General features: G+C 46.1%; 1 protein-coding gene across 1 annotated transcript; it reads right to left on the bottom strand.

Annotated features, from left to right (window-relative positions):
* Positions 1-232: 232 nt before the first annotated feature.
* Positions 233-14,738, bottom strand: CYB5B (cytochrome b5 type B). The gene is made up of 5 exons (XM_067536702.1): positions 14,436-14,738; positions 6,897-7,025; positions 5,718-5,744; positions 1,613-1,644; positions 233-897 (listed from the first exon to the last, which is right to left on the bottom strand). Exons 1-5 carry the CDS (start codon positions 14,589-14,591, stop codon positions 810-812), a joined length of 432 nt encoding a protein of 143 aa, XP_067392803.1. The 5' UTR covers positions 14,592-14,738; the 3' UTR covers positions 233-809.
* Positions 14,739-24,635: the final 9,897 nt, after the last annotated feature.

The raw sequence follows: 24,635 nt of genomic DNA, 5'->3' as shown, positions 1-24,635 counted from the left end.
TCCCCAGGAACTCAGCTCTAAGAGGGGAGGGGTGGTTTTGGTCCAGGCCATCCTCATGTTTTAAATAAGTTTTGTCCCAAGTACACGTGTCAAGATGAAGAGCTCAGGGACAGACAGAAGAAACCTACTCCAAGAAGCCAGCTATCAGGTCCTATGGAGCTGGGGTCCCAAGTACAACAGCTGTGAGCTTTCATTTTACAGGACAGGCACAAATATTACAAAGTGAAATGGATCATTTTAAAAATATGTATTTGCTTAAAAACAGACACCGATATGAAGAGACAAGAGGAGCTAACAATGTCCTGCTGCTCCTGTTAGCACTGCCTGGATGCACTGGGAAAGCTGCTCAGCTCATCAGTCTCAGAACACCTTTGCTGGACAGGACTGTAGACAGCTTGCAGCTCCTTTGACAATGCTCACCTGAAGCACAGAGACATTTCACAGGCTCAAACACCAGCAGCTGTTCCACATTGTTGAGATTAACAAACAGGTGTTAAATGAAAATTTCCCTGCGATGAATTATTACAGTGAGACAGAGATTAGACATACAATGGAATATTAGGACTTTGCACCTCACCCCCGCCCCAACACACCACAGACCCTGAAGAGAATGTAAGACAGGTTGGAGGGTCCCAGAGTCAGGATGGACACTGTCGGACACTAGCTTGGCTCTGCTGACACCACCATTACTAGACAGACTCAAAGCTAAGAACAAAATGTGCAAGATTTAAGAAAACCAAAACCCCAGAGCTCTTGGTTGCATGCATGTGCTCTGTCTCATGCTTCTTAAGGTTCCAGCGAGGATCCAGTCAAGATTTCCCATCCAGCATGTAATATCGGTACATTAAGCCTATGACCAGTGCGCCGAAGATGGGGATCAGCCATGTTGACCAGAAACTACAGAAGAGGGGAAAAAATAGACACACAAAACAGGAGAGAGCAGCAAATTAATAATTTATTCTGAATGTCCAACATGCGCAAATCAGGTCTGGTTTGATCTGGGAAATTCTCAGGTAGTTGGTGAGGGACCACATACTTAGACACAGAGAGCTCGACTCCAGCCAGGCTGACTGGCATTCTTACAGAAGAGGGCCTTTCCATCAGTCATGGAAATCCAGAAACCCATACTTCTGGGACTTCAGCTAAACTAGACTGGCCACTCTATAGTAAGACAGAGGCTTGCAGAAATTTGCCAATCTATGTAATGCATTAACTGTGCCAGGAGTCTGTGACAATCACCTAAACTGGCATTACAAAAAGCAGTTTGCAGCCAGAGTCATCTTTAACATGAAAGTGTGGACCAGAGACTTCAGGTCCCAGATCGCTAGGTGGCCTAGCTCTTCTGAACAGGATGGAGCTTAGCATGCTGGGACTTGTCTCCATGAGTGGCTACTGAATATTAAAGAGGAGGGAAACTTTGGACTCAAGCATAGAACTCACTGGTCTGCAACTGGGCTATTTATATTGGACTGGCTGCACTCAGAAGCTCTGCATTAAGGTTCTGGGATTTCTGCTCTGGCCATTTACAAGGCACCGAATTCCTATGTAATGCTACAGACGGACTGCCCCCGCCCTCAGACTTCCTTATCCCATATTTACAGGGATACCATACCTTGACTGGCTTGAGGATGTCGTATTTGGATCCTGAGAGGAAAGAGAGAGACATTATACGAGTTGTACTAACAGAACTACAACCCTCAATATGTAGCTGCCATAGAGAGGGGGACGGAACATCCCTCACATCTTCCTCCCTCTCCCATACGTCTCTTTCCCTTCCATAACCAACACATGGGTTTCACTTGCTCTCTACCACCTCTTCATTTACCTGCTCAACTCCATTCCCTCCTCAATCTCACACTCAGACCTATTCCCCTCTGAATACAAGCATGGCCTGGATTTACCCAACCTTAACAACACAATGAACTCTTCACCCACCTCGCCACCAACCATCCAACCTCTTTTCTTCCCTTTACCTCTGACCTCATTGGACATGCTATCTACAATCATCACCTCAACTGCATCATAGATCCCCCTCCAGTGTGGCTTCTGCACCCAGTATTCCACCACAGCTGTACTCACCAAGTCTGAACGATCTCTTCCTAGCTAAATCACTGAGCCTCTATTCCATTCTCATTCTCAGAACCTCCCTGCTGCTTGACATGAGCATTATATTGGATTTATCCAAGTTAAAATGCATTTCCCATAGTGCTGCCCAATCTTCCAGTTTCTTTAGATTCCCTTGGGGGCTGCTCACCGTCCACCATTTTGACACATCTAAATATACCAGTAATCTGTGAAATGCCTTAAATGCTCCTTCTCCTACTCAGCACAGCTGCTCAGGCTGGCATCCATTGCTATACACACTGGATTTAAGTAAGTGGCTCGTCATCTGTTTATGAAATAAAAAGAGAAGAATCTGAAAGGCCTGCATGTTGGCATAACTAGTCAGCTGTTCTGTAACAGTATCCTGGGGTCTAGCTGGCTTGAACGCTGCTTTCCATGGCTGAACATAACAAACAGACCCTCCCAAGAGACTGAAGAAAAAAAAGTTGTTTCTCAGTGTTGTCTAATGAAAGGGTTGTCTAAAGCAGAGTTGTTACCAGGCCAAGTCTCCTAGTCAAGCACAAAGAGAAGCCAACTGTAAGACACACAATTAATTCCTTAACTAGATTCCATTTATTACAGATTCCCCACTCCCCATATTTTCAAGGGTAGTTTTCCAATATGCTTCCCAACCCAAGTTCTAATCCTGGAGTACCCAAGTTTTCAGCAGAAGCCCTAGAGATCACTTGCTGGTGGTAACACAGAATTCTTGATGTCAGGCCAAACCCAGGTGGTTGGGTATGTCTCTGGGGCTGAATCTGACAACACTAACAGTTCAGCGATCAGGACACACCAAATGATGCAAAACAGGGGTCTGCGGTTCAAGGTGTGGAAATAACACTCTGCTGATGTCAGGGGAGTGAGGTTCAAATCCCAGACTCAGGCGCCTACTGATCTTTAGAACAAAAACAAAGTAATAATTTGCTTGCAAGGTTTATTCAGTATCCCAATTTGTGTAAACACAAAACCACCAGCTCTGTGGAAGAAACTTTGAATGACTCCGTTTTTCCCCTCCAGTCCTGAGCAATGTACACAGTACACATAGACCTAGAAAGATGGGGTTTGGGGTCTCATTTTACTAGAGCAACCGCTTCTGGTCAGCTGTTTTGACAGTCTCCAGAGGGAACGAAGCCTAGTTCTCCTTGGCTACAACAGCTAACCCTACAGTTCAATTCTTAATCCATGCCCTTGAAATTTGAAGTATCTATATGGGAACCACCAACATTCAAAGAGTCAACTTTTCCCCTTCACTCTTGGGTGGAGTTGCTCATTAAGATTAGTCATGGAAGGGACAGTTCACAACACAGTCTGTATTCTTGAGCAATTATATAAGAGACCTGAATAGTAAGGCCAATGTATTGGCTTTTCATAATCCTCTTTTTATGGCAGTTCCATTTCAAAACAGAAGTAGAACCAAATGCTGTAGGAAGAAACTTCCAACAGAAATTCTGAATTTCCTGATTTTCTGTATATTAAAAGCTGCAGCTTGATCAGTACTTTTTTTTTTTTTTAAAAAGAGTGGGAGAATGGATTGGGGAGTGGAGAGGAGATGTCAAAAACAAAACCCTAATATTTTCAACAGGCAAAATTAGCACCAGTCCAGTCAAAGAGTGAGATTCACATCTGACTCAAAGATGGCATAAACATTTCAGAAACAAGCGAAGACAAAAGGTGAGATCCAGATTCAAGTGCTGAAAAGGATAAGGAGACCAAAAGATCAAAAAAGCAGCAATGACTTAAGAAATCCAACTGAAGGAACACAGAGCAGCCATCTGCTTATAGTGTGAAAAAAAACCTAGCAGATTTGCTAAGGTACCAAACCAACACAAACTAGAAGCTTCTGGGACATATTCCACCTTTCATATCTAAGAAGAAATCACTCAGTGCCAAAACGCTTCAGAAACAGAAACTTGCAGCTGCATCTGAGAACCCGAACCCCAGAACACAAAACAGTTTCCAAAGAACACAATTATGCAACAGCCACATTTTTAAGTTACAGCTCACACTGAAGAGGTGAACAAGATGGACATCAGCAGGTATGAGAAAGAATCAATCAGTGATCCTCTTGATGAATCATCCTATAACTGTAAGGTCTTCCTGTGAAAAGAACCTTGGTACCAAAACATCATATAGTCCTAGAGCAGAAGGATCCATGTAATGGGAAGGCCAGATTCTCTTCTAGTCTCACCATGTTAGCATGGGTTGGAATAGCAGATCCTGTCTAAAGAAGGCCATTTAAACAAAGGCCACAAATGCATGGCAATATTGGCTTACATCTCTTGGCTGCTGGGGAACTTTCACACTAGTAGGGCACTTCCGGACATGGTGTTTACAATTAAAAGTTGATGTTCTCAGCACAAGTTCAATAAACTGAACTAGGACATCATGCTCATTTCAAATCTTTATTGATGTGAGCTGGGGAGGAGGATTACAAAAAATGACAACGCACAGATAATGCTTAGAACTAGTTCAAAGAACCAACTTTAATCCTCTCTGTAAATTACTGAACTGTTTGGTGTGCCAGACCTGAGCATGGAGAGACCCTTTCGGCCTCATTTACATAGTCAGAATTGCACAGCAACAGATGGCTCCTGCCCTGCTAATACCCCATGAGAACTCTGGACACAGACGGGTGCTAAACACTCTTGTGAGTGAACCAGAACTGTACTGTACTGGCTGTACTTCACTTTGTCTGCAATTCAGACCATCATATTAAAAGTTCCATCTACCATGGAGGATCTGCTCAATAATTCCTGTGTGGTCCTTACCCTGCATATCCCCCAACTCCCCAAACTCAGTCTGCCTGATCCATACACTGGATTTGCAATGGATTTGGTATTCCTGTGGCAAAAAAGAGGGGAAGACAACTCTAGCAACTCAACCATCTGTTTTAAACAACGGAATTTCTGGCTAGTGGCTCATGCTGAAGCGCTTTACAGATAATGTATACAAAGATAACTTTTCCTGTCAAATAAATGCAGCTAACTTGGGGTGTAAGCTGGCAGCTGTGTAGCAGCTCACAGCAATACTACAGATGAGTTTTGGAAAGGAAGGAAGATTCTGTATTTAAGTAAAACTTTAGGGGGGATTTAAGTAGAGAGGTATAATTCCTGAAAATGGCATTTGGCAGAACATCAGTACTAACGCTCCGACTCTCGATTTAAATGCCATGAAAGACAAAGAAAGATGGTATCTTGCTTTGCAAATGAGATGTTGTTCATTCTTTAGAGGGTCGGGAATTGCTGTATTCTTACCCGAGTGGGGGAAGGCCACTGCTTTTCTTCCAAAGCAAGATACCATCTTTCCCTTCCACTTCATATCCAGTGTGACAGCCCTGCTGTTCCTGGCATGGCAGCAAGCCCCACATTTCCCCAAAGCATCAAGATAGCAGTACAGTAATTTCTCTATCCAACCCCAGCCTCTTTCATGAGTCTCTTCACCACATTTTCCTATCCCTATGCTTTGCACAGTATTTTCCATCTAGGCTAACACCTAACATACTGTGTAGAAACAAAATGAAATATCTGCTAATTGAACCCAGCACACACACTAAATGGGAGGAGTGGGGGGTGAGGGGTCGGGGGTGAGAAGACGACAAAAATCTTGCTTCTTACCTTAGAACCTTCATTTTTACGATCACACTGGAGTTTTTGTTTTTTTTTGGAGAGGTTGGGGGGAGAGAAAGAGAGAAGATGGTTAACTTTGTCTTTTGGAAAGAAGTTTTCAACCATCACAGAAGAATCAACATGTACCCAGCCAATACCTCCTGTGCAATTGCCTGAAATATTTCAGCTCTAACTCACAGCTGTGACCAAGGTCTGGAGATCTGAGAGGCACAGACTTTACAGCAAGTTTAGTTACCAAGCAGGCAGAATGCAGGGTCCACACCACCTTAAACCCCTGACTCCACCCTACAGTCACTCTCCCAAAGGGATTTCTGTAAGAGATTGTGATGGAGTGAGCTCCCCACACTGGCCATGGAAGAGCTGAATTTGGGGGGCCCAATCAGCTAAATAGGCTGCAAACGGGAGCTTTAGGCTGGAGGCAGCTAATTAGAGAGAGGTTCCCCAGTGCAGGAACAGGCGGGGGACTATAAAGCCAGGTAGTGGGCTACTGGCTGGGAAGGACTGCAGAAAGGCAGGCAGCAGTCACTCCCTGGGAAGAGGAGGGTTCTCTCCAGGTGTATCAGCCCCAAGAAAGAAGAGGAGCCAGAGTGGCAGGAAGCAGTCCAGCGAAAGAGCAGTGAGGGCAGAAAGAGAAGCCCAGAAGTGCTAAATTGGAAGTCCCTGGACTGGAACCCAGAGAATAGGTTCCCCGACCAACTGCTGAGGGTGTGGCATAGACCTAAGGCAGTGAATGGGAATACTGCCTAGGATAGCTGATGCACGTACCCTGGAAGGGGGAACACTGAGTGACCTAGCTGGAGGGCTAAGTCATGAAGTTGATGCTGGGGCTCCTGGAGCTGCAGACCATCAGAATGACCATGTGCAAACTGTGGACGGGGGCATCAGCCTCAAGAGCTAATCCCCAGAGTGACCAGGAGGAGGCGCCAGCCCAGGAGTGAGTGGTGCGCACCAAAACAAGGACATTGACTAAATTTCAGTCAGAAGCCCCTGGATGAGGGAGATTTGTTTAGATTTTAATCTACAGCCTACGCTTCAACATGTGATCTTTTTGGTGGGGGAAGGAGGTACATATGACAGATCTCTATGTTATTGCTGGACTACCCAGAGGGGGCACACACAGTTCCCTTTGGATTTGAAAGAAGGATGTCACACCCATCTGTTCCTTACCGGATGAACCTCTCCTATGAAGTACTGTTTGAGCATTTCCTTGGCATCTGTGGAGTGCCCAACATCTTCAAAGCTCTCTGTGGCATCCCCACCAGCCTGCTCGAGCAAAACCTCCTCTCCGCCTGGATGCTGCAAAAGAAGGAATTCAGTGAGCCCAGGGCCGAGGGATAAGAAGCAGCGAGAAGAATTCCAGTCCCCCTTCTCAAACACACACAACTCTGAGAGAAGGTAATATCCTGAGCCCTACACTGCAAACATACTCCAACCTTTTCAGTTCATCACAGCCACTTCAGAACAGCTCATGATAACCCCAATGAAGACTCAAGTCTGCACCTCCCCTTCAGTCAGGCATGAGTAACGAGAGCACACTGCAGGGTCTGGCAAGCATCCCAAAACCAGGCTTATGTGTTTTACAGGCGGCCAAAATCCCTCCACCAACAAGAAGCAACTCCCCAACATCCACAAGGAGCTATTGACTTGACCTCTCACAAAGCCTGTGAAGTACAGGCCATTTAAACTAAAACTGTTCATACCTTTACTGTAAACTGAACCATCAACTAATACAGTGAAACTGACAAAGAGATCAGGACTTCGTATACCCCCCACACAGGCACCTCTCCAGCTTTCTAACAGCATCAGGCAACAAGTAATGAACTCACAAGAGTGAGGCGGTGAGACTCACTCACTGCTGCCTGAAGATTTCCCCCACTTCCTATGAATCTGGGGCAGAAGAGAAGACATAATGGGACAGTACCTTTCAGCTCTCCATGAAGGTCAGTGAGTAGAAGCACCTGTTTCCCCTGGCAATACCCTCTTCCTCCCACAGACACAGAACAGTTGTTAAGTCCTCTCCTCTTCCCCCAGATTGCCCACCTCTGCTGCCAGAAGTCCAGAACTTTCTACTCAGATACCACAGATTGTAGTAACCAAAATCAGCTTGCCCTCTTACTTTGAAGAACTACTGTGACCAACGTCTGCAACCATCAGCATGCTGCACTTCACTCTGGGCAAGACCAAGTGTGGAAGAAGTTGCAGTTTTAGACTTTGGCAAAGCAACCCCAACAATGACACTGTAATAGAGTGGGAGCTGGGGATTGCTAATGTACATGTCATAATCCAGAATGCTCCTCCAGCTGTCTCATAGCCATCCTTATGGAGGGACTTGGTTATGTGTTCATGCTAAATTGGGTTGTCTATAAGCCATACAAGCAGCAAGACTCCTTAGGACTGTCTCACTACTGATCAGTTGCCAGACAGAGAACTACTAGATCCGTGACTTTCAAAGCTGATCTAGTTTTCCTACCTGCCCCATCCCCCAAAATGCGGTGGAATCAACAGGGAAGCAGGAGTTAGATAGCTGTTAGCTTTCAGCAGCATTCTGCCTAATAGGCAGAAGGCTAGAATGGTAAGGTTCACTCCACTTTACATACTTGGATCTAAGCAGTTATTAACGATCTCTCTATTGAAACAGCTGTATGCACTTCCTAAAAATACTAGATTGAGAAGAAAATAATGTACTGTCCTAAACGGCTGTCCTATGCTATAACCACTCACTTGGTCTAACTGGAGTAGTGTTCAAAAGGCTAAGACAACATTTCTAAAAAGTGACTCCCTAGTTTAGAAGCCTAGTGTCAGAGACAGTTCTCACCTTGTCACATCAGAGGAAATACAAAACCAGACACTATTTATACAAGAAGTCGAAGTTTAGCAGGAAACTTCCCAAAGCTACAACTCCAACAGGGAAGTCAGAAAGCTGAGTGATATTTGAGATTCAGCATCAAAACTGCACTTCAGGGGAGATCTGGGGCCGGAAGAGGGGAATGAAGCTCTTAATCCATTGATTAATTACAAAATTAAACAAAACTGGAAACACACAAGAGCAAGTGTTATAACCAAGTGCCAGGCCTCAGAGTTCTGAGCCTAAAGACCACTCCAGTAATAGCAATTAACAACCAGAATCTCTTTGCGGCTGAAGCAGGGAGTCTTTTATACATGGGCAATAAAATAACTTCATGGTGCTTTTACATCTGGTATCAGCAACATTCGAGTCTCACTGAAAGCTCAAAGTGCCAGCACCAAGAGAATATGACCAATACTGGGGGAGACAAAGAGTGGGAGCTTTAAAAGGAGGAAAAAAAATATCTGTGGCTCAGAACAAGGAGGTCAAAGCCAAAGTAACTATCACTTGGACAGGACTCTTTCCAGAGTTCCTAACTTGAAATGATGCACCGTGATTGGCATCTATCCTAGCCATGGTCAATGAAATGGGGGGGGGAGGGGAGGGAGAAGGACTGCCAACAGCTACTTTCAACACTGCAATAAGCCTGCCAACACTCTGCACTCACCTCAGTCTACAATAGGTGCCTGAGAAAGGAGTATTTTTACCTTAGGCTCTACCTTTCAACTCTCTAGGCCAGTTTTTCCCAACCTGGGGCTCAGGACCCCAGGAGATCAGAGAAGACAGGGAAAGCTACATTACACCCAGATTCACCCTGCTCCCACTTTAAATATGCAAGTGCTGTTATAAACAAAACAGCAAGTGACACCTAAGAAGCAGTTTTCCTTCCTCCTCTGTTCCTGAAGTGACCTCCAATATAGCTAGCCGCAGGAGCAGCTCACAGGATACGTGGTTACGGGCTCATAGAGCATGCTGCCAAGCCAAGCTTCCCTTCACTCATGGAGTTCAGATTAGGCAGGGGGAGGGGGGAACACGTCAATGGATACCCTCACAGCATGTAAGAGAGGAAGTGGGAAACAGGTAGATTAGAATGCACACAACAGAATAGGAAGGCAGATAGCAACGCCTTAGAAGGATGCAACACGGGTTCACTGGAGAAACTGGGAGGCACAGCCTAGGGTTCCAGTTACAGAAACCTGAAATACCAGGCTGCATCCCAGTGGCTGAGACTGCTTTGTTACAGATCCACTAAGCCAAAGATAAACTCTGTATACAAACTTAGAAGTGACACTAAGCTCCTAGGCTAATTAGTTTGCTGAAGTCAGGTAGGACACATGATGGCCAGCTTGAAAAGAGATGCAGAGGCTTTTGTTCCCAACCTGTGTTGTCAAAGCAATAAAGCATAACAGGGAGCAGTGTTATTGCGTAACAATGACACAAAAGTTGTCTAGGAGGCTGTAGAACAAGGACAGGCCAAGGCAGGTGGCAATCATCAATGTTTGCTTGGTAGACGCTTCATCAGCTAAAGCTTGTAAGACATGAGAAAAGTTCATTGTTAGGCCCTGTCTACACTAGCACTTCTGCCAGCAAAACTTTTGTCGGCAATGGGGTGTGAAAAAACACACCCCTGAGCAACATAAGTTCTGCCGGCATAAGCGTTAGTGTGGACAGCGCTATGTTGTTAGGAGACGTTGGCTACTCTAAGCCAAAGGGGAGAGAGCTCTTCAGTTGGCTTAACTACTCCAGCCCCCATGAGCAGCGGCAGCTATGTCAGCAGAAGCTCTCCCACCGACATAAGCACCGGTGTGGACAGCACCGATGTCAGTGTAACTTATGTTGCTCAGGGGGGCGGTTTATTCACATTCCTGAGTGGCAAATTCTGGTGACATAAGCTGTAGTGTAGACATAGCCATAGGTGCTCATAATGCAGCAGTTTTTCATAATGCAATGTCACAATATCAACCAGTATTCATACGCTGTACCGAGAGAGCCCCAGTTCATCACACTTCAGTTCCCCCATCTGTAAAATGGAAACAACACCTTTGCCTGCCTGAGAGGGGGGCTCTGAGGAGAAATCCAGTAAAGACTGAAAACCCTCCACTACTATGTTTATGAGTACCTCGATAGAAATGCAAAGGGTTTTCGGGGAGGGAGGGGGGAGGTTGTTTTTGGTTTTTTTGGTTTTTTTTGGGGGTGGGAGGGATGAGTTAAGTGCCCCAAATGGTAGAGTGCATGTGGTGAGGGAGCATGTGGTGGAGACAGGAGCCACTTACATGTAACAGCACTAATCAAAAGGTACATTTACCCCTGCGCCTGACAGGCCATTTCAGCACCTAACTGGAAAGTTAACCCTTTGCAGTTGACCTGTAATCTATATTTAAACACACAGACCTGGTTTTCCTGGCTCCTGCAATTGTAGCACAGAGATACCACTGTAACCTGCATTCTGGGGCTTATTTTTGTTTCAAGTGGGCCGTGAATTACCCTTTTGACTTTTGGGAGATATTTATGGAAATGGCTCTACTTCATCTGCTACATATCAGACATCCACCCGCTGCAACGTCGCTAGCTCTGGGAGAGGAACAGATACCAACTCACTCAGAGGTTGTATGTGCAATTTGAGGAGCTGCCTTTGCACATCTCCCTCATTCTGTCCACGTTCTTATGACCACCTGATAAACTTTTACCATGTGATAAGTCCAATGTCTTAGAACTTCTATTATGTAACCAGCAATACAGCATGATAAAGTTTAAAATTATCCATATTGCAACTGACACGCTTCAGATGGATTGACCAGCACCTGACCCGCTGTGTCTGGTTTGCAGGAACCAGAGTGGCCTCTTAGAGATTATGCAATAACCCTGCGATAGCACATCAATGAGCTCAGCAAATCTGTACAAATAACATGTGGCCAAGGGCTAGAACAGGCAGCAATTACCCTGACGATTACAGAGGATTGAGAAGGAACATTTCATGCTGAATCCCTGACATCTGCAGTTACAGCAATACAGAAATCTAATGCAGAACAGTTTACCAGACACTGGGTTTGCTTAAAATCAGTTCAGCCGCTGGAGAGAGTCAGACACAGGCACTTTAATGGACTACATAGGGCTAATGGGGATAAAATTTCCTTTTGTCTGTAAAATAAAGCGGTCTACACTCAAAAGTTTAACGGGCATAACTATGTTGGTAATGGGTGTGATTTTTTTGCCTACACAGTTATTCCAGCAAAAGTTGTAGTGCAGGCCTAGTCTACATTCGATCAGATTTTCTGGAATAGCTATACAGGCATAGCTACACCAGCAAATTGCTCTTGTACATACAATTTATACCAACAGGGAAAGAAGTGCTTTTGCCAGTATAAATTATAACGGTACCCTGAATGAAATAACCTGGACTGGCAAAAGCACTTTCACGCTGACAGATGCACTGATACTGGGACTTTTGCTGGTACATCTCTATACCAGCAAAAGATTTAAGTGTAGACATTGCTGCAGTTATACTAGTATAAAGGTGCCTTATATCACTATCGCTTATTTGATCCACACTAGGGGGCTTTGCTGTTTTAAGCAAGCCAGCTTAGTTAATGCAGCAAAACTTTTAAGTGCAGATAAACCCTAAATGGAACAGCTGACAAACACAATGAGAATCAAAAACATTAAACAAGTGCTCTTCAACCTTCCTCAGAGCCCTCATTTCCACTTCTAGACAGCTGAGTTGACATAACCAGAGTCCTATAGATCCATAGCTACATAGTAAGCTTGATCTTTCAATGTCTTCACAGAGGATGAAGGGCCTGGAACGTGGCAATGACATGGTGATTACTGACTTGCTTTTCCATCACCTCAGGATTCACAAGCAGACCCAGTACACTCCACATGGTTTCACTAGGACTCTTATTGATTATGTCCTCATTAACCATCAAAGGCAGTCAACAGTCATTGACATATAGTTTGAAGACATTTGTTGAAAGAAAAGCAAAGGCTGAATGAATGAGTTTGACTCTGGAACATCATCAAGTCATTGTGTAAGAAAGATAAGGAATCCTATTCTAAACTGGCTGCTCGAGTTGTTCACCAGGCACAATCTCTACAGCCTTTACTCAACTTTGCGGTATCTGCAGGGGAAGGTGGCTCCATCTTGTCAGTATAAGATATCATTTTGATGTATTAAACAATAACATAACTTGCCCTACTTTCTAAATAAATCCTGGAAAGCTTCACACACATACAACACATTCAGAGCCATGGCTTCCAGTATCCCAGATGGTGCAAGATGGAAGGACCCCAAGAGGCTGATGAGTTGTCATTCTGTCCTCCATCTGATAGCCTGTAGAGTCCACCAGATTAGTTTTAGTCATCAAGTCCTGGATATCAGGCATCCTGCTCATATTCTTAATAATGTTATGACCACATAGCAAGTGTATGTAAATAGACATCTTCAGCTAGTGGCAAACCCAAGCCAAGTTTAGACAAAGTACAAATGGTTATGAAGAGGAACATGCTGCATTTTCAATGAAGTGCTTCTGTTTTAGCATTGGTTCAGAATGAGGTGATGGGTGCATTGCTATGTAGAAGCCAGAATCTGAGGAGTGGCAGAGGTGGTGCAGCAATTGGGATTTTATTTTGAGGTTGAACAAAAACACAGCTGACACTTTATTGCCATTTTTTGTTCTGCTCAATTACTGACTCCAGACACAGTTAGGAGCAACCTATAACTTAAAACTTTTCAAGAATTCAAATCAATAGCAAAGTGAATTATCACATAGCACTGCTCACCTCAACAAATCCAAGAACTGCAGACAATACACAGGGATAACTCCCCCCAATCAGAGAAATACACCCACCTGTTGGAAGTTAATAATTTGGCAGATATTCATCTATTGAATAAAAGGCATTACTTCAACAACCATGTCACATTACTTAAGTATGAGATCTCATACTAATTCATTTAGCCTACGGGGACCAACAGAGAAACACAAATCCCAGCCTTTAATTTACTTTTTTCATATCTCACTAAACTCCTAGGTTCAGTTATTTCTTTGGAAAAGAAAAATGATTTGAAACCACCACATCCTGTGCATGGTTAGCCTGTGTAAATCTGTGATCTAACTGTTACCTCTGTGCCCCCTTCCCACTTCCAGCCACTTGCCTCAAATTAAACCGTAAGCACCATGGGGCAGGAATGCACTCTTTCCAGACACCCCGTGTGCCACCCCCTCACACCGGGGCCCTGAGCCCGACTGGTTCCGTATGGCACCGCTTCGCTACGAATACATAACGATGAGTAATAAAACCTTGCCCCAAGACAACCATTGTCAGGGTCACCAGTGGCCCATCGTAGCAGGGCAAGGGGGTGAGACGAGCACCGCATAGCTGCCAAGAAGGGGGCACGGCACGGCAGCCACCAGCCCTCGGGGAGCTTTTTTAAACAGTCACAGAAATCCTCGCGCTCTCCCCACCCCCACACCTCACACCCCCCCACACACACCCCATCCCCCCACACACGCCCAAATACACACCCCCCATCCCCGCACACACGCCCACCCCACACACCCAAACACCCCCCCCACACACACACCCTCCATCCCCCCACACACGCCCAGACACCCCCCTCCATCCCCCCACATACCCAGACACCCCCCCATCTCCCCACACACGCCCAAACACACACACACCCTCAGACCCCCCCCCCAGTCTCCAGCTTTTCTCGACCGGGCAGGGCCCCGCCCCTCGGGGCAGCTCAGCTCAGCGAGAGGCGCCGGCCCCAGCCCGGCTCCGCCCCCCGGCCCGGCCCGGCCCCAGGCCGCCTGCCCGGATCCCCTCAGCCCTGCCGGCTGCCGCGGGCCGCCTCGCCTCACCTCGCTCAGGAAGCGGCTGACGTCATACACGCGCCCGTGGATCACCAGCCAGGCCTCCCGGCTCGAGTTGCGCTTCGCCACCTCCGCCAGCGAGAGGAAGGGGCCGCCCGCGGGCGCCGCGCCGACCCCAGCAGCGCTGGGCTCCTCGCTCCCCATCCCGGCTCCCCGCCTGTCCCGAGCGGCGAACTCGCGCGGCCGCCGTACCTGGGCCACACCCACCCCGGACCCCAGAGGCCAACGGGCGCTCCCGGGTCCCAGTGTGGTCCGCCGGTTGCCGACCAGTGAGAGATGAGGCCGGTCGTAGCCCGCGCTGGTTCGACTCCTCATAGCCAATCAGAGGCGCCCGCACACCCCGCTGCAGCCACTGAAAGGGCGCGATTCCACAGAGCTGACCAATAGGGAGGCGAGATATGGGGCGTTGGTGTGAGAGCCGGGGAAAGAGCGGGACGCCTCGCCTCGCCTCGGGAAGCAGCACCTCTTTCCCCCCCCCCCTCCTTCGGCAGAGGTGGGCTCGCCCTGCAGCCCCGTCCCAGCAGGATACCGGCCGTAGCGGGGCCATCCCATCTCCCTCCGCGGGGGCGCCCGGACTCCTTGGGGCGCCCGAGCCCGTCACCTCTTGCGAGGTAGCCCCAGTCTCTGGCTCGCGCTCCCTGCCCGGGGACACCCCCCCCCCTGCGGTGCGCACAGGGGCAGAGCCCCGCGGTGCCCCCGGCCCCGGCCTGCTGTGGGGCGCGCGGCCGCGGCCTCGCGGGGGGACCCCGGGAAGCGCTGGGCTGCCTCAGGAGGCGCGGCCCGAGTAGGGGGCCCGGCCCGGGAGGCCCAGCTCCGTCCCCTGGGCCGGGACCCGGGCCTGGCCCGAGCGCACAGACCCCGCCCCGCCGCAGGGCTGAGCGCCTCTGCCCCCCTTCGGCCCGGCTGGGGGAGCCCGAAAGCCGCCGTTGGCCCGTCCGCTGCTGCGGGGGGTGGGGTGTAAGTGTCCGCCCCGGTCAGTCACGGGGGGTGGGGGCCCTACACACACAGCTTTGGGTCTAGCACGAGGCTGGGAACGTCTCCCCGCCGGCCGGGCTGGAAGGTTATGAACAGCCTCGGCGGATCCTCCGCCACAGAGAGCGACGGGGCCGGGGGCACGTGTGCCGTGGAGCTGTGCGGTGGGTCTGGTCCCAGGCTGTAATGTTTGCCGATAGGTCATGTGAGCGATTCCCTGCCCGACTGTGTTCTTGTCAGGCTGCCCCAGCTGTAAGCTGGCTTCCTGCTCGGTTTGTTCAGTGCCTGAGGGGAAGTATCACTGCCCTGGAAATGCCCATTTGTCACCAGTTACCAGCTAAGCTAGTCTAAGCACCTGAGCCGGAGACTGGTCCAGCTGCCGTCTCCTTTCTTTGCCAGTGAATTTAAAGAAAGGTTAAAATGATAACAAGCAGAGAGGGGCCAGAGCTACAAAGTCCAGATCTAAAGTGCAGAGATGTATGGACCTGTGAGTCTGGTTCCAGCACATCTCTAGTAACAAAGAAAGATAGAGGTGAAAGAAGAGACGCTATTCTTCCCCCAAAATGAGTATTCTACCACAGTGCTGATAAAATGGCAGTCTATCGTGATAAAGTCAGCAGGTGGTGGCTTTGGTCGGGAAAGCAGGTACATTCCCAGCAGGAATGGGTTCCAATTCCACACTGGTTCTGTGGTTTTCATTCCTTCTGAAAGCATGTGCACAAGACAGCCTGTTATCTCACAAGTCTTGAACATGGTCAGGTGCTTTAATGCCATCTAGAAAGCAAAGAGGAATTTCTAGCAGTTTCCAAAATAAAAAGTTCACGTGCAAAACTGCAGAATGAAATGCTAAGCTACCTGAACCATTTCATAAAGTAGCTAACACAGCTATATGACTGGGTAAAGGCCTTTTCAATCCTGCTCTTTTCCAGCATGCTGAAGGGACAGAAGTTACTCAAACCTTTTTTAAATTCAGTGAGAGCTGGGTGCCTAGCTCCCTTAGACTTTCTTGAAAATCCCAGGCCACATGTCTGACAAATCTTCCAGATTTCTTTCTGGTCCGAAAGAAGAGTATTTTTGTTACTGAAGATAAGGAAATTGCCCAGTTGGTGCCTGCCAACCATAACTTCAAATACTGCTGTCTTGCATAGCCCAGGTAGCAATAGCTGTGAACTAAGAGCTGGAGTATAGAATGGTATTCAGTTACACTGGTTTATTCTGTCTCATTTTACTGGTTCTGTCTAAGGAAATTAATCAGGACCAAGAAGCAATCAAAGAATTAGTTAAGAAATTGAACCATTGTGTGAGATACATCAATTGGGACAGGATCAGGAAAAAGCATTCAACCCTAGAAACATCTGATTCATATTGACATGAGACCACTTCCTTCTCTTACAATGTATCCTCTATCACTCTACTTCTCCAGAAACAGGGAGTTATTTATTAAACCCATTTATACCACTCACCACAGTGGCACATGCTTCCTACCCTTTGATATCCCCTGGGGGTGAATAAATGTTCTCTGCATGCAAGCTACCGTACATTCGTAACAGATGGGGGTATGTCAACGCTACAGCAGCAACTGCATCAGCTGTGCCACTGCAGTGCCATTGTGTAGATGCTTCCTTCATTGATGGAAGGGGTTTTCCATTGGTATAGTTAGTCCAGCTCTCTGAGAGGTGGTAGCTAGATCAACAAAATAATTCTTCCATCAATCTAGCTGCGTTGCACAGGATGTGATATTTTTCACAGCCCTGAGCTATGTAACTAGATTGATCTAATTTTTAGGCCTAGATAAGCCCTCAGGTTCTACCCTGTATCTGTCCAAGGGAAGCTGCACTCCTTTATTCATGCATCAGATCGTCTTGTGCCTCACAATTACTGGGAAGACCATCATGATTTTTGTCCTATGCTCTGCTGGCACAAAGGGCTGGTCTATACTACCAAGTTAGGTCAGCTTAGCTATATCACTCAGCTATGAAAAATGTCATGCCCTGTACAATGTATTTAAGCAGACCTAACTCCTGCTGTAGATGCCACTGGACCGACAGAAGGATTCTTCTGTTGACCAAGTCACTGTCTCTCAGAGAGGTGGATTTACTATAGAGATGGAAGAACCCTTTCCATCACTGTAGTAAGTGTCTGTCTACACTACAGTGGTACACTTTGTCCATAGCTTCTCTGTGGAACCACATGTGTAAATTCTCGTGTTGCAGTATGTGGTCCTGGGGAGCCACCTCTACAGTTACAACCCTATCTTGTCTTCATTTATGTACAGAATAATAGCACGGTTATTGCTAGCAGCCTCTCTATTCCCCTCTCTCCTCAGCCTTTCCTCTCCAATGCAACAAACATCCACCGTTTCCCTTTCAAATCCTTCCTTAAAACAAACTCATTATATACAGCCCACCAACATTCATCAGGCAAACTGAGTTCTTCTATATTTATTTACCTAAAATAAAATTGCAAAATAAAGCAATAAACTCATCCTTGGTCACTGTTACTCATTACTGTTCTTAGACACTAATGGGAGTCTGAACTTTATCATTCGTCTGTCTAGATAACAAACACCTTCTGGCAGGGATTGTTTTCCTCTGTTTTGTACAGCACTGAGTGCACAACTGGTGCACAGTAAATGATAAGAGAGAAAGAAGCATGCAGTGACCAGCATGCTCCTTGTAATTTTCCTGTTTTGTTTTGCATCCTCTTTACAGTAACTCAGGCACAAAGGCAGACATGAGACACCAGCAATGTGCAGGTCTTGGCCTCTGGAATGTTTTCTTTCATCTCTAATCACTACATTGAGGCTCATAAATCAAGCAGTCGGGACAGAAAGCACAAACATGGCTGTGATTTGGTTTTTCCTATGTGTGGGGGTTTTTTGGTTGTTTTTTTTTCTTTTTCTTTTTTTTTTTTTTTGTATAGAGAAAACCAAACCTTTCCTTCATGGAGGATTAATGATGACACTGGGCAGCGAGGCTGCTTATATCCCCAATCCACTCTCCACTTCCATCTTTCCTGCTTGTTCTAGTTCCTGGTAAGACAGAGTTTCTCAAACTTTTTTTCTGGGAGCCCCTTTGAAAATATTTCAGGCTGTGATGACCCTCCCAAAAAAAGTGATAACATCCCTTTCTATGCCGCTTACACCCCTATGCCATAGCACCCTTACTTCTGTACTGCTGCTGGGAGCGGCGCTTCCTTCAGAGCACCCAGCCAGCAGCTGCTGCTCTCTGGCCACCCATATCTGAAGGGCTCTGGCTGTCAGACATGCATGGGGCTGACAGCCACAGCATGTGTGGGGGCTGACAGTTTACGACCCCCCCATAATAAACTTGCGACCTCTTGAGGGGTCCTGACACCCAGTTTGAGAACCACTGTGTTAAGAGATGTTCTGAAGCAAATAATTGTTTACATTTCTGTAGGTCCTTTAGAAATGAGACCTTATGGTGCTTTGCAGACTATGTGTGTGGGACTTCACTGCCCTCTAGGATAAAATGTAGCATACATCCTAATTGTTCATCAGTATTTTGGCTAGCTGAAACTATCGGAGTGAGTTAGGTCAGCCAGAGAGAAATTCACCTGAGCTGGAATTTGGCTGAGACACCAAGACTAACATTTCTATCTTAGCAAAAACTGCCATGGAATTTCTAGTTACCATAAAGTGGCTCAGAACTCCTCCAGACAAGTACTCCAACAGCACTGGGGTCTTTCTTCAACACCAGGCTGAGTCATAGGAGTTCAGTTCTTATTCAGAAGGAAGAATGTCACATATTCAATAACCAACACCGCTTCATGAAGCACATTGGGATTTCTGTGGATATTTCCCATTCAGGTGCCAACGAGGCCCAACACTGCTTAGTTTAGAGATCTGACAAGCTGGGGAGTCATTTGCTATGTGTTGGGTGGGCATTCCCCTCCTGACTTTTCCACTTCTGCCCCCTGCAACTTTGCAGGATATAATTGTGACGCCAGCAGACCAAGTGCCAGCTCATGTCAACGCATCAGGCTTCACTGAACACTGATAGTTGCATATCTGGAAACCAGTCTGGTTTACCTGTACCTTAGTATTGTTAAGATAGATATTAGAGTTGTAAGAATGTGTTTGGTGTTTAAACCTTATGATTAACTTGTAGGATGCTGCATGTATTAGTCTCACTCATTTGCACCCCATGTTATAAAGCAATAGCAAATATTTGCACTGTAAACCTCTCTAACTGTGTAACTCATCAAACAGCAAAGAAACCTTGGGCTCTGGGGAGAAGGAGATAAAAATCCCTGACAAGGAGAAACTTGGTTCTTTTTGCTGCTTGCACTCTAAAAGCATAAGCAAAAGACCCCAGCTGTTTTGCCTACATTAGCCCTAAAGGACATATGGAATTTGCTTATTATAGACATTTCTATTATTTTTTGGAATCTAAGACTCACTTGCGTGTATATGTTATTTGCTTTAACCTTGTAAATAACTCTTGTATTTCTTTTTCCTAGTTAATACATCTTTAGCTAGTTTATTATAGGATTGGCTACAAGTATTGTCTTTGATGAGACAACAGGGGTACAATTGACCTGGGGTAGGTGACTAGTCCTTTGGGAGTGAGAGTAACCTGAATATTGTTGTGGTTTTTTTGTATAAGGGACCATCTATCAAAGAGTCAGGCTTGGCTAAGTGGCAAGATAGAGTGGAGTGCCCAAGGGGACTGTCTGTGACTCCGTGGGATGGCTGTTAAAGTGCTTGTGGAGTTCACACTTGTCACGGATGAAATCCAATTATAGCCCATATAACCAATTTGGGGGTTGGGGCCTATTTTCTGACGGTCTGCCCTGAGTTTGGCACTCATGTTTGTGAGCCACTCCAGACAGCATGACAATGCTATAGTCATAGACAATGGTATATTATATACGCTCACACCATTTTGCCCTCCCACGCCAGAATTTTGTGGAAATGACATCCCCTGCTGACAGTATACTCATCCAAGGTAGGATGGCTACCGGCTGCAAGGAGGACCCATTTCCTCACGACACAAGCTGCATGTTTTCTGTAGGTGCCCAAATCCATGTCTCACAATGTCCTTTGTGAGTATGCTAATTCAATGAACCCATTCTAAATGGCTGGGATTATTAATGGTGTCTAAAGAGATTACAGTAATAATCGCTTATTTTATCTTGTTACCTCATTGTATAAAACCAACTTAAAAGGTATATAATAAAGAATTAGAATCCAAGGCATGCAGGAATGGTAAGATAAGTAAGTGCATGTCTCAGGTGCAGAGTGAAGTATAAAAGTGAACAAAGGTGCCCTCATCACCGGGGAGTGATGTCTTGGAGTCTGGTATTCCAGTTTTATGGTCCAAATTAGACCGGTTTAACCTGGAGCTGATTTGGGATCCATAATGTAAAAGGCACTGTTTTCATTTTATGGATTTTAACCAACTGAACACAGAATAGTAGAAGCTAGAAATTGAAAAGCCTTGTTAGATCACATGAGTTATTTCCCTCCTGTTCACACCCACCCCCACAGGAGCCATTGCAGGATTGTTTATTACACTGTATCGTCCAGAGCTTAGTCCAGTCCAGTCCAGCTTAAGTGACGCATACCATGAGGCTTCCACTATTGCCCTGGGGTAGTCTAATAGATCTAATTTTTTCTGATGTTCAAGTTAAAATGAACGAAGAAGCTCAAGCTTCTGAAACCTCTATTGCCTGCTGAATCCAGTGGCATCAACCTTATCTGAAGCAGCTGCATCTAGTAGGAGCAATGTGTCTCAGGAGGTCAGAAAGCTGCTGTGTTTAACAGATACTCAAGGCTGCAGGATGTTCCAGCCTGAAAATTAAGGATTTTTATTTTAATTAGAGTAACAATCTTTCCCTTGCTAATAATGTTTCCCTTGGATCATGAGTAGCCAATACAGTTCACTCATGCCACTGATCGGCTGTTGTCCCATAGTCTCCTAGGATGAGACCTGAGTAATCTTGCTTGCTCCATTAGTTCTTGCCCATTTTATATGGTAAGGGACCCTAAGCAAACTGTCTAATTCTGTCATGTTGCCTCACAGCACAGGCCACAGTGTGAATCTGTAGTTTTCTCTGTATCTTTCCTAACCCTTCGGTGCTGCATTCAAACAAATTAACCTTGTGACAATCAGGTTATAGTAAATTCCATTCAAACTGCTCCCTGACTGTGTATACACCGCAGGGGTTACTCACTCAGTCCAGAGATGAAAACACATCATCCTCTTCCCCTTGCAGATTTTAATTATTTTTACTTCCCTTTGTTTATTTGCCAATACCATTTCTTTCCCTCCCAGTTTTATTGTTTTCCATTTGATACACATTGATTTTTCTTGTGTGTTTTTCCTCCTCTTTTTCCTCTGGTGAGCAGCTGCAGGGGAGGGAAAGGAAGAGGAATGTCCCGAAAGCCAAACAGAACTCCCATTTGTAATTAGTTATCTAACTGAGTAGAAATGGACAAACAATTCTTTTTGGACCCTATCAGTGCAGTGCTTCAAACAGGGGTCACTGTTAGGCACTGCTTCTCAGCATTCCCAGACAGAAGTTGACTGGAAGGATGTATGCTCTGTAGAATTTACAAAGACAGTACTTCGAACTTGGTAATAATTTAGAAATCTATGTAGGGTTATCGTTTGCAACAGGAGATATTTTTCAAGGAGGCACACACCAAAGAGAGAATTTAGGTCCATTGGGGATTAGAACTGGCATTATATAGGAAAGGAATCTAACAGAAAAAGAAATTTGGATATGAAAACAAGAAAGGAATTAATGAAGGCAAGGCTGTTATTGTCTTTAATATTATAAACTACATCCCTCATCTAAATTCTTCGTCTATGGGGATAAATCCTGCAGTATGTTAACTAGAATGTTGAAAGGAAGACAGCTGTCTTCTGATAGGATTTGCATTAGGAACAAAAGAGGGGACAGGAAGATTGATTCTACTAAAGTGAGCTCAGTTTCTAAGATTCCTGGAAAGAGTATTATATGTGAGGGAAGAAGAAGAGTTGTTGGCAAAGAAAGATGAATTTACAATACCCCAAATATACTAAATTAGAAGAGAACGAGATATATGAAGAAATTAGGATGAAACTAGGATATCAGGCTGAGCACAGTTGTATAGTATGAGCAGCTAGAGTGTTACTCCCTTCCCTTTTTCACATATTCTTAAATGCAAAAGAAGAGAAAGGGTAGTAGCACAACTTCAAACTGAGGGTGAACAGAAAAACAGCCACACTGGGTCAGACCAATGATCCATCTGGCCCAGTGTCCTGCCTTCCAACAGTGGCCAATGCCAGGTGGTTCAGAGGGAATGAATAGAACAGGTAATCATTGAGTGATCCATCCCATGGGCCATTCCCAACTTCTGGCAAACAGCAATCCCTGCCTACCCTGGCTAATAGCCATTGATGGACCTGTCTTCCATGAACTTATCTAGTTCTTTTTTTAACTCCATTATAGTCTTGGGCTTCACAAAATCCTCTGGTAAGGACTTCCCGATTGACTGTGAGTTGTGTGAAGAAATACTTCCTTCTGTTTGTTTTAAACCTGCTGCCTAGTAATTTAATTTGGTGACCCTTAGTTTTTGTGTTATGGGAAGGAGTAAATAACTTCCTTATTTACTTTCTCCACACCAGTCATGATTTTATAGACCTCTATCATATCTCCCCTTGATCAGCTCTTTTCCAAGCTGAAAAGTTCCAGTTTTATTAATCTCTCCTCATATGGAAGCTTTTCCATGCCCCTAATCATTTTAGTTGACGTTTTCTGTACCTTTTCCAATTCCAATATATCTTTTTTGAGGTGGGTGACAGGATCTGCACACAGCATTCAAGATGTGGGTGTACCAGGGATTTATAAAGAGGCAATACAATATTTTCTGTCTTACTATCTATCCCTTTCCTAATGATTGCCAACATTCTGTTCGCTTTTTTGACTGCCGCTGCACATTGAGTGGTTGTTTTCAGAGAACTATCCACAGTGACTCCAAGAGCAATTTGAGTGGTAACAGCTACATTAGACCCCTTCATTTTATATGTATTGTTGGGATGGTGTTTTCCAAATGTGCATTACTTTGCATCTATCAACAATGAATTTCATCTGCCCTTTTATTGCCTAGTCACCCAGTTTTGTGAGACCCCTTTGTAACTCTTTGCTGTCTGCTTTGGACTTCACTATCTTGAGTAGTTTTGTATCGTCTGCAAATCATAGAATCATAGAATATTAGAGTTGGAAGGGACCTCACTGTTTACCCCTTTTTCCAGATCATTTATGAATATGTTGAACAGTGCTTGTCCCGGTACAGACCTCTAGGGGACACCACTATTTACCTCTCTCCAGTCTGAAAGCTGACCATTTATTCCTCCCCTTTGTTTCCTGACTTTTAACCAGTTACTGATCCAGGAGAGGATCTTCTCTCTTATCCCATAATGCTTGCTTTGCTTAAGAGCCTTCAGTGAGGGACGCAGTTGAAGGCTTTCTGAAAATCTAAGTACGCTATATCCACTGGATCACCAACATATCTCTATTGCTTGACAGGCCCTGAATGTTGCATGTGGACACACTGGGTTAATTTTGTATTTTGACTAAATCATTATCCTAGGACTCTCAGTTCATCCAAGGCTATTAATGGGAACCAAAACGGTCTGGAGGGAAGGCAGTATTTTCTGGGCCTCCGATTTGCGTGACTGCTCTGGACAGTTAAGAGGAAGGGCTGGCCGCTCCTTTCCGGCCGGTCTACGTGGGCAGGCTTTTCACGGGACAATTAATTCATCTCTTAATTCATCTGCTACTAGAGAGCAGGAGAATCTTTCTCTGCCAACGGCTGGAGTTGTCCAGGCCAGAAACCTGGAGCGAGGGGATGCCCTCGCGTGGAGATGTGCGTCGTGTGATCCGGGCTAGGACCAGGCAGGAGTCCTGGGGTGGCCCCCGGCTCTGGTCCCCAGCACTCAGCAGAGAGGCGGGGGGGGTGTGTGAGGCGAGGATGGGCTGAATTCATCCCTCGCCCCAGGGAGGCGGCGCTGAGTCGGGCTGTGGCCGCACGGCGGCTGGCCGGCCTGGGCCTTGCTCGCTCCTCGCTGGTGCACGCAGGGGCTGAGGGGGGCGGTCGTACAACACTGTGCGCAACAGCCGCGGCACTGGGCAAACGAGCCGAGTCGGGGGGGAGGGGCACGGGCGGGCCGCGCGGTGCAGGCCGGGAGCTACGGCGCGCAGGAC

The sequence above is a fragment of the Emydura macquarii genome, unplaced genomic scaffold (genome assembly GCF_026122565.2).
Source record: "Emydura macquarii macquarii isolate MOO-44397 ecotype Brisbane River unplaced genomic scaffold, CSIRO-AGI_Emac_v2 contig_3647, whole genome shotgun sequence".
Classification (NCBI taxonomy): domain Eukaryota; kingdom Metazoa; phylum Chordata; order Testudines; family Chelidae; genus Emydura; species Emydura macquarii.
This window is presented reverse-complemented; position numbering and strand designations above follow the sequence as displayed.

Coding starts and splice junctions, on each gene's coding strand:
- CYB5B (XM_067536702.1), bottom strand. CDS start 14,591: ATGGGGAGCGAGGAGCCCAGCGCTGCTGGGGTCGGCGCGGCGCCCGCG. Junction 5,745..6,896: donor TCATAGGAGAGGTTCATCCG/GTAAGGAACAGA, acceptor CAAAAACTCCAG/TGTGATCGTAAAAATGAAGG. Junction 898..1,612: donor ACATCCTCAAGCCAGTCAAG/GTATGGTATCCC, acceptor CCTCTTCTGTAG/TTTCTGGTCAACATGGCTGA.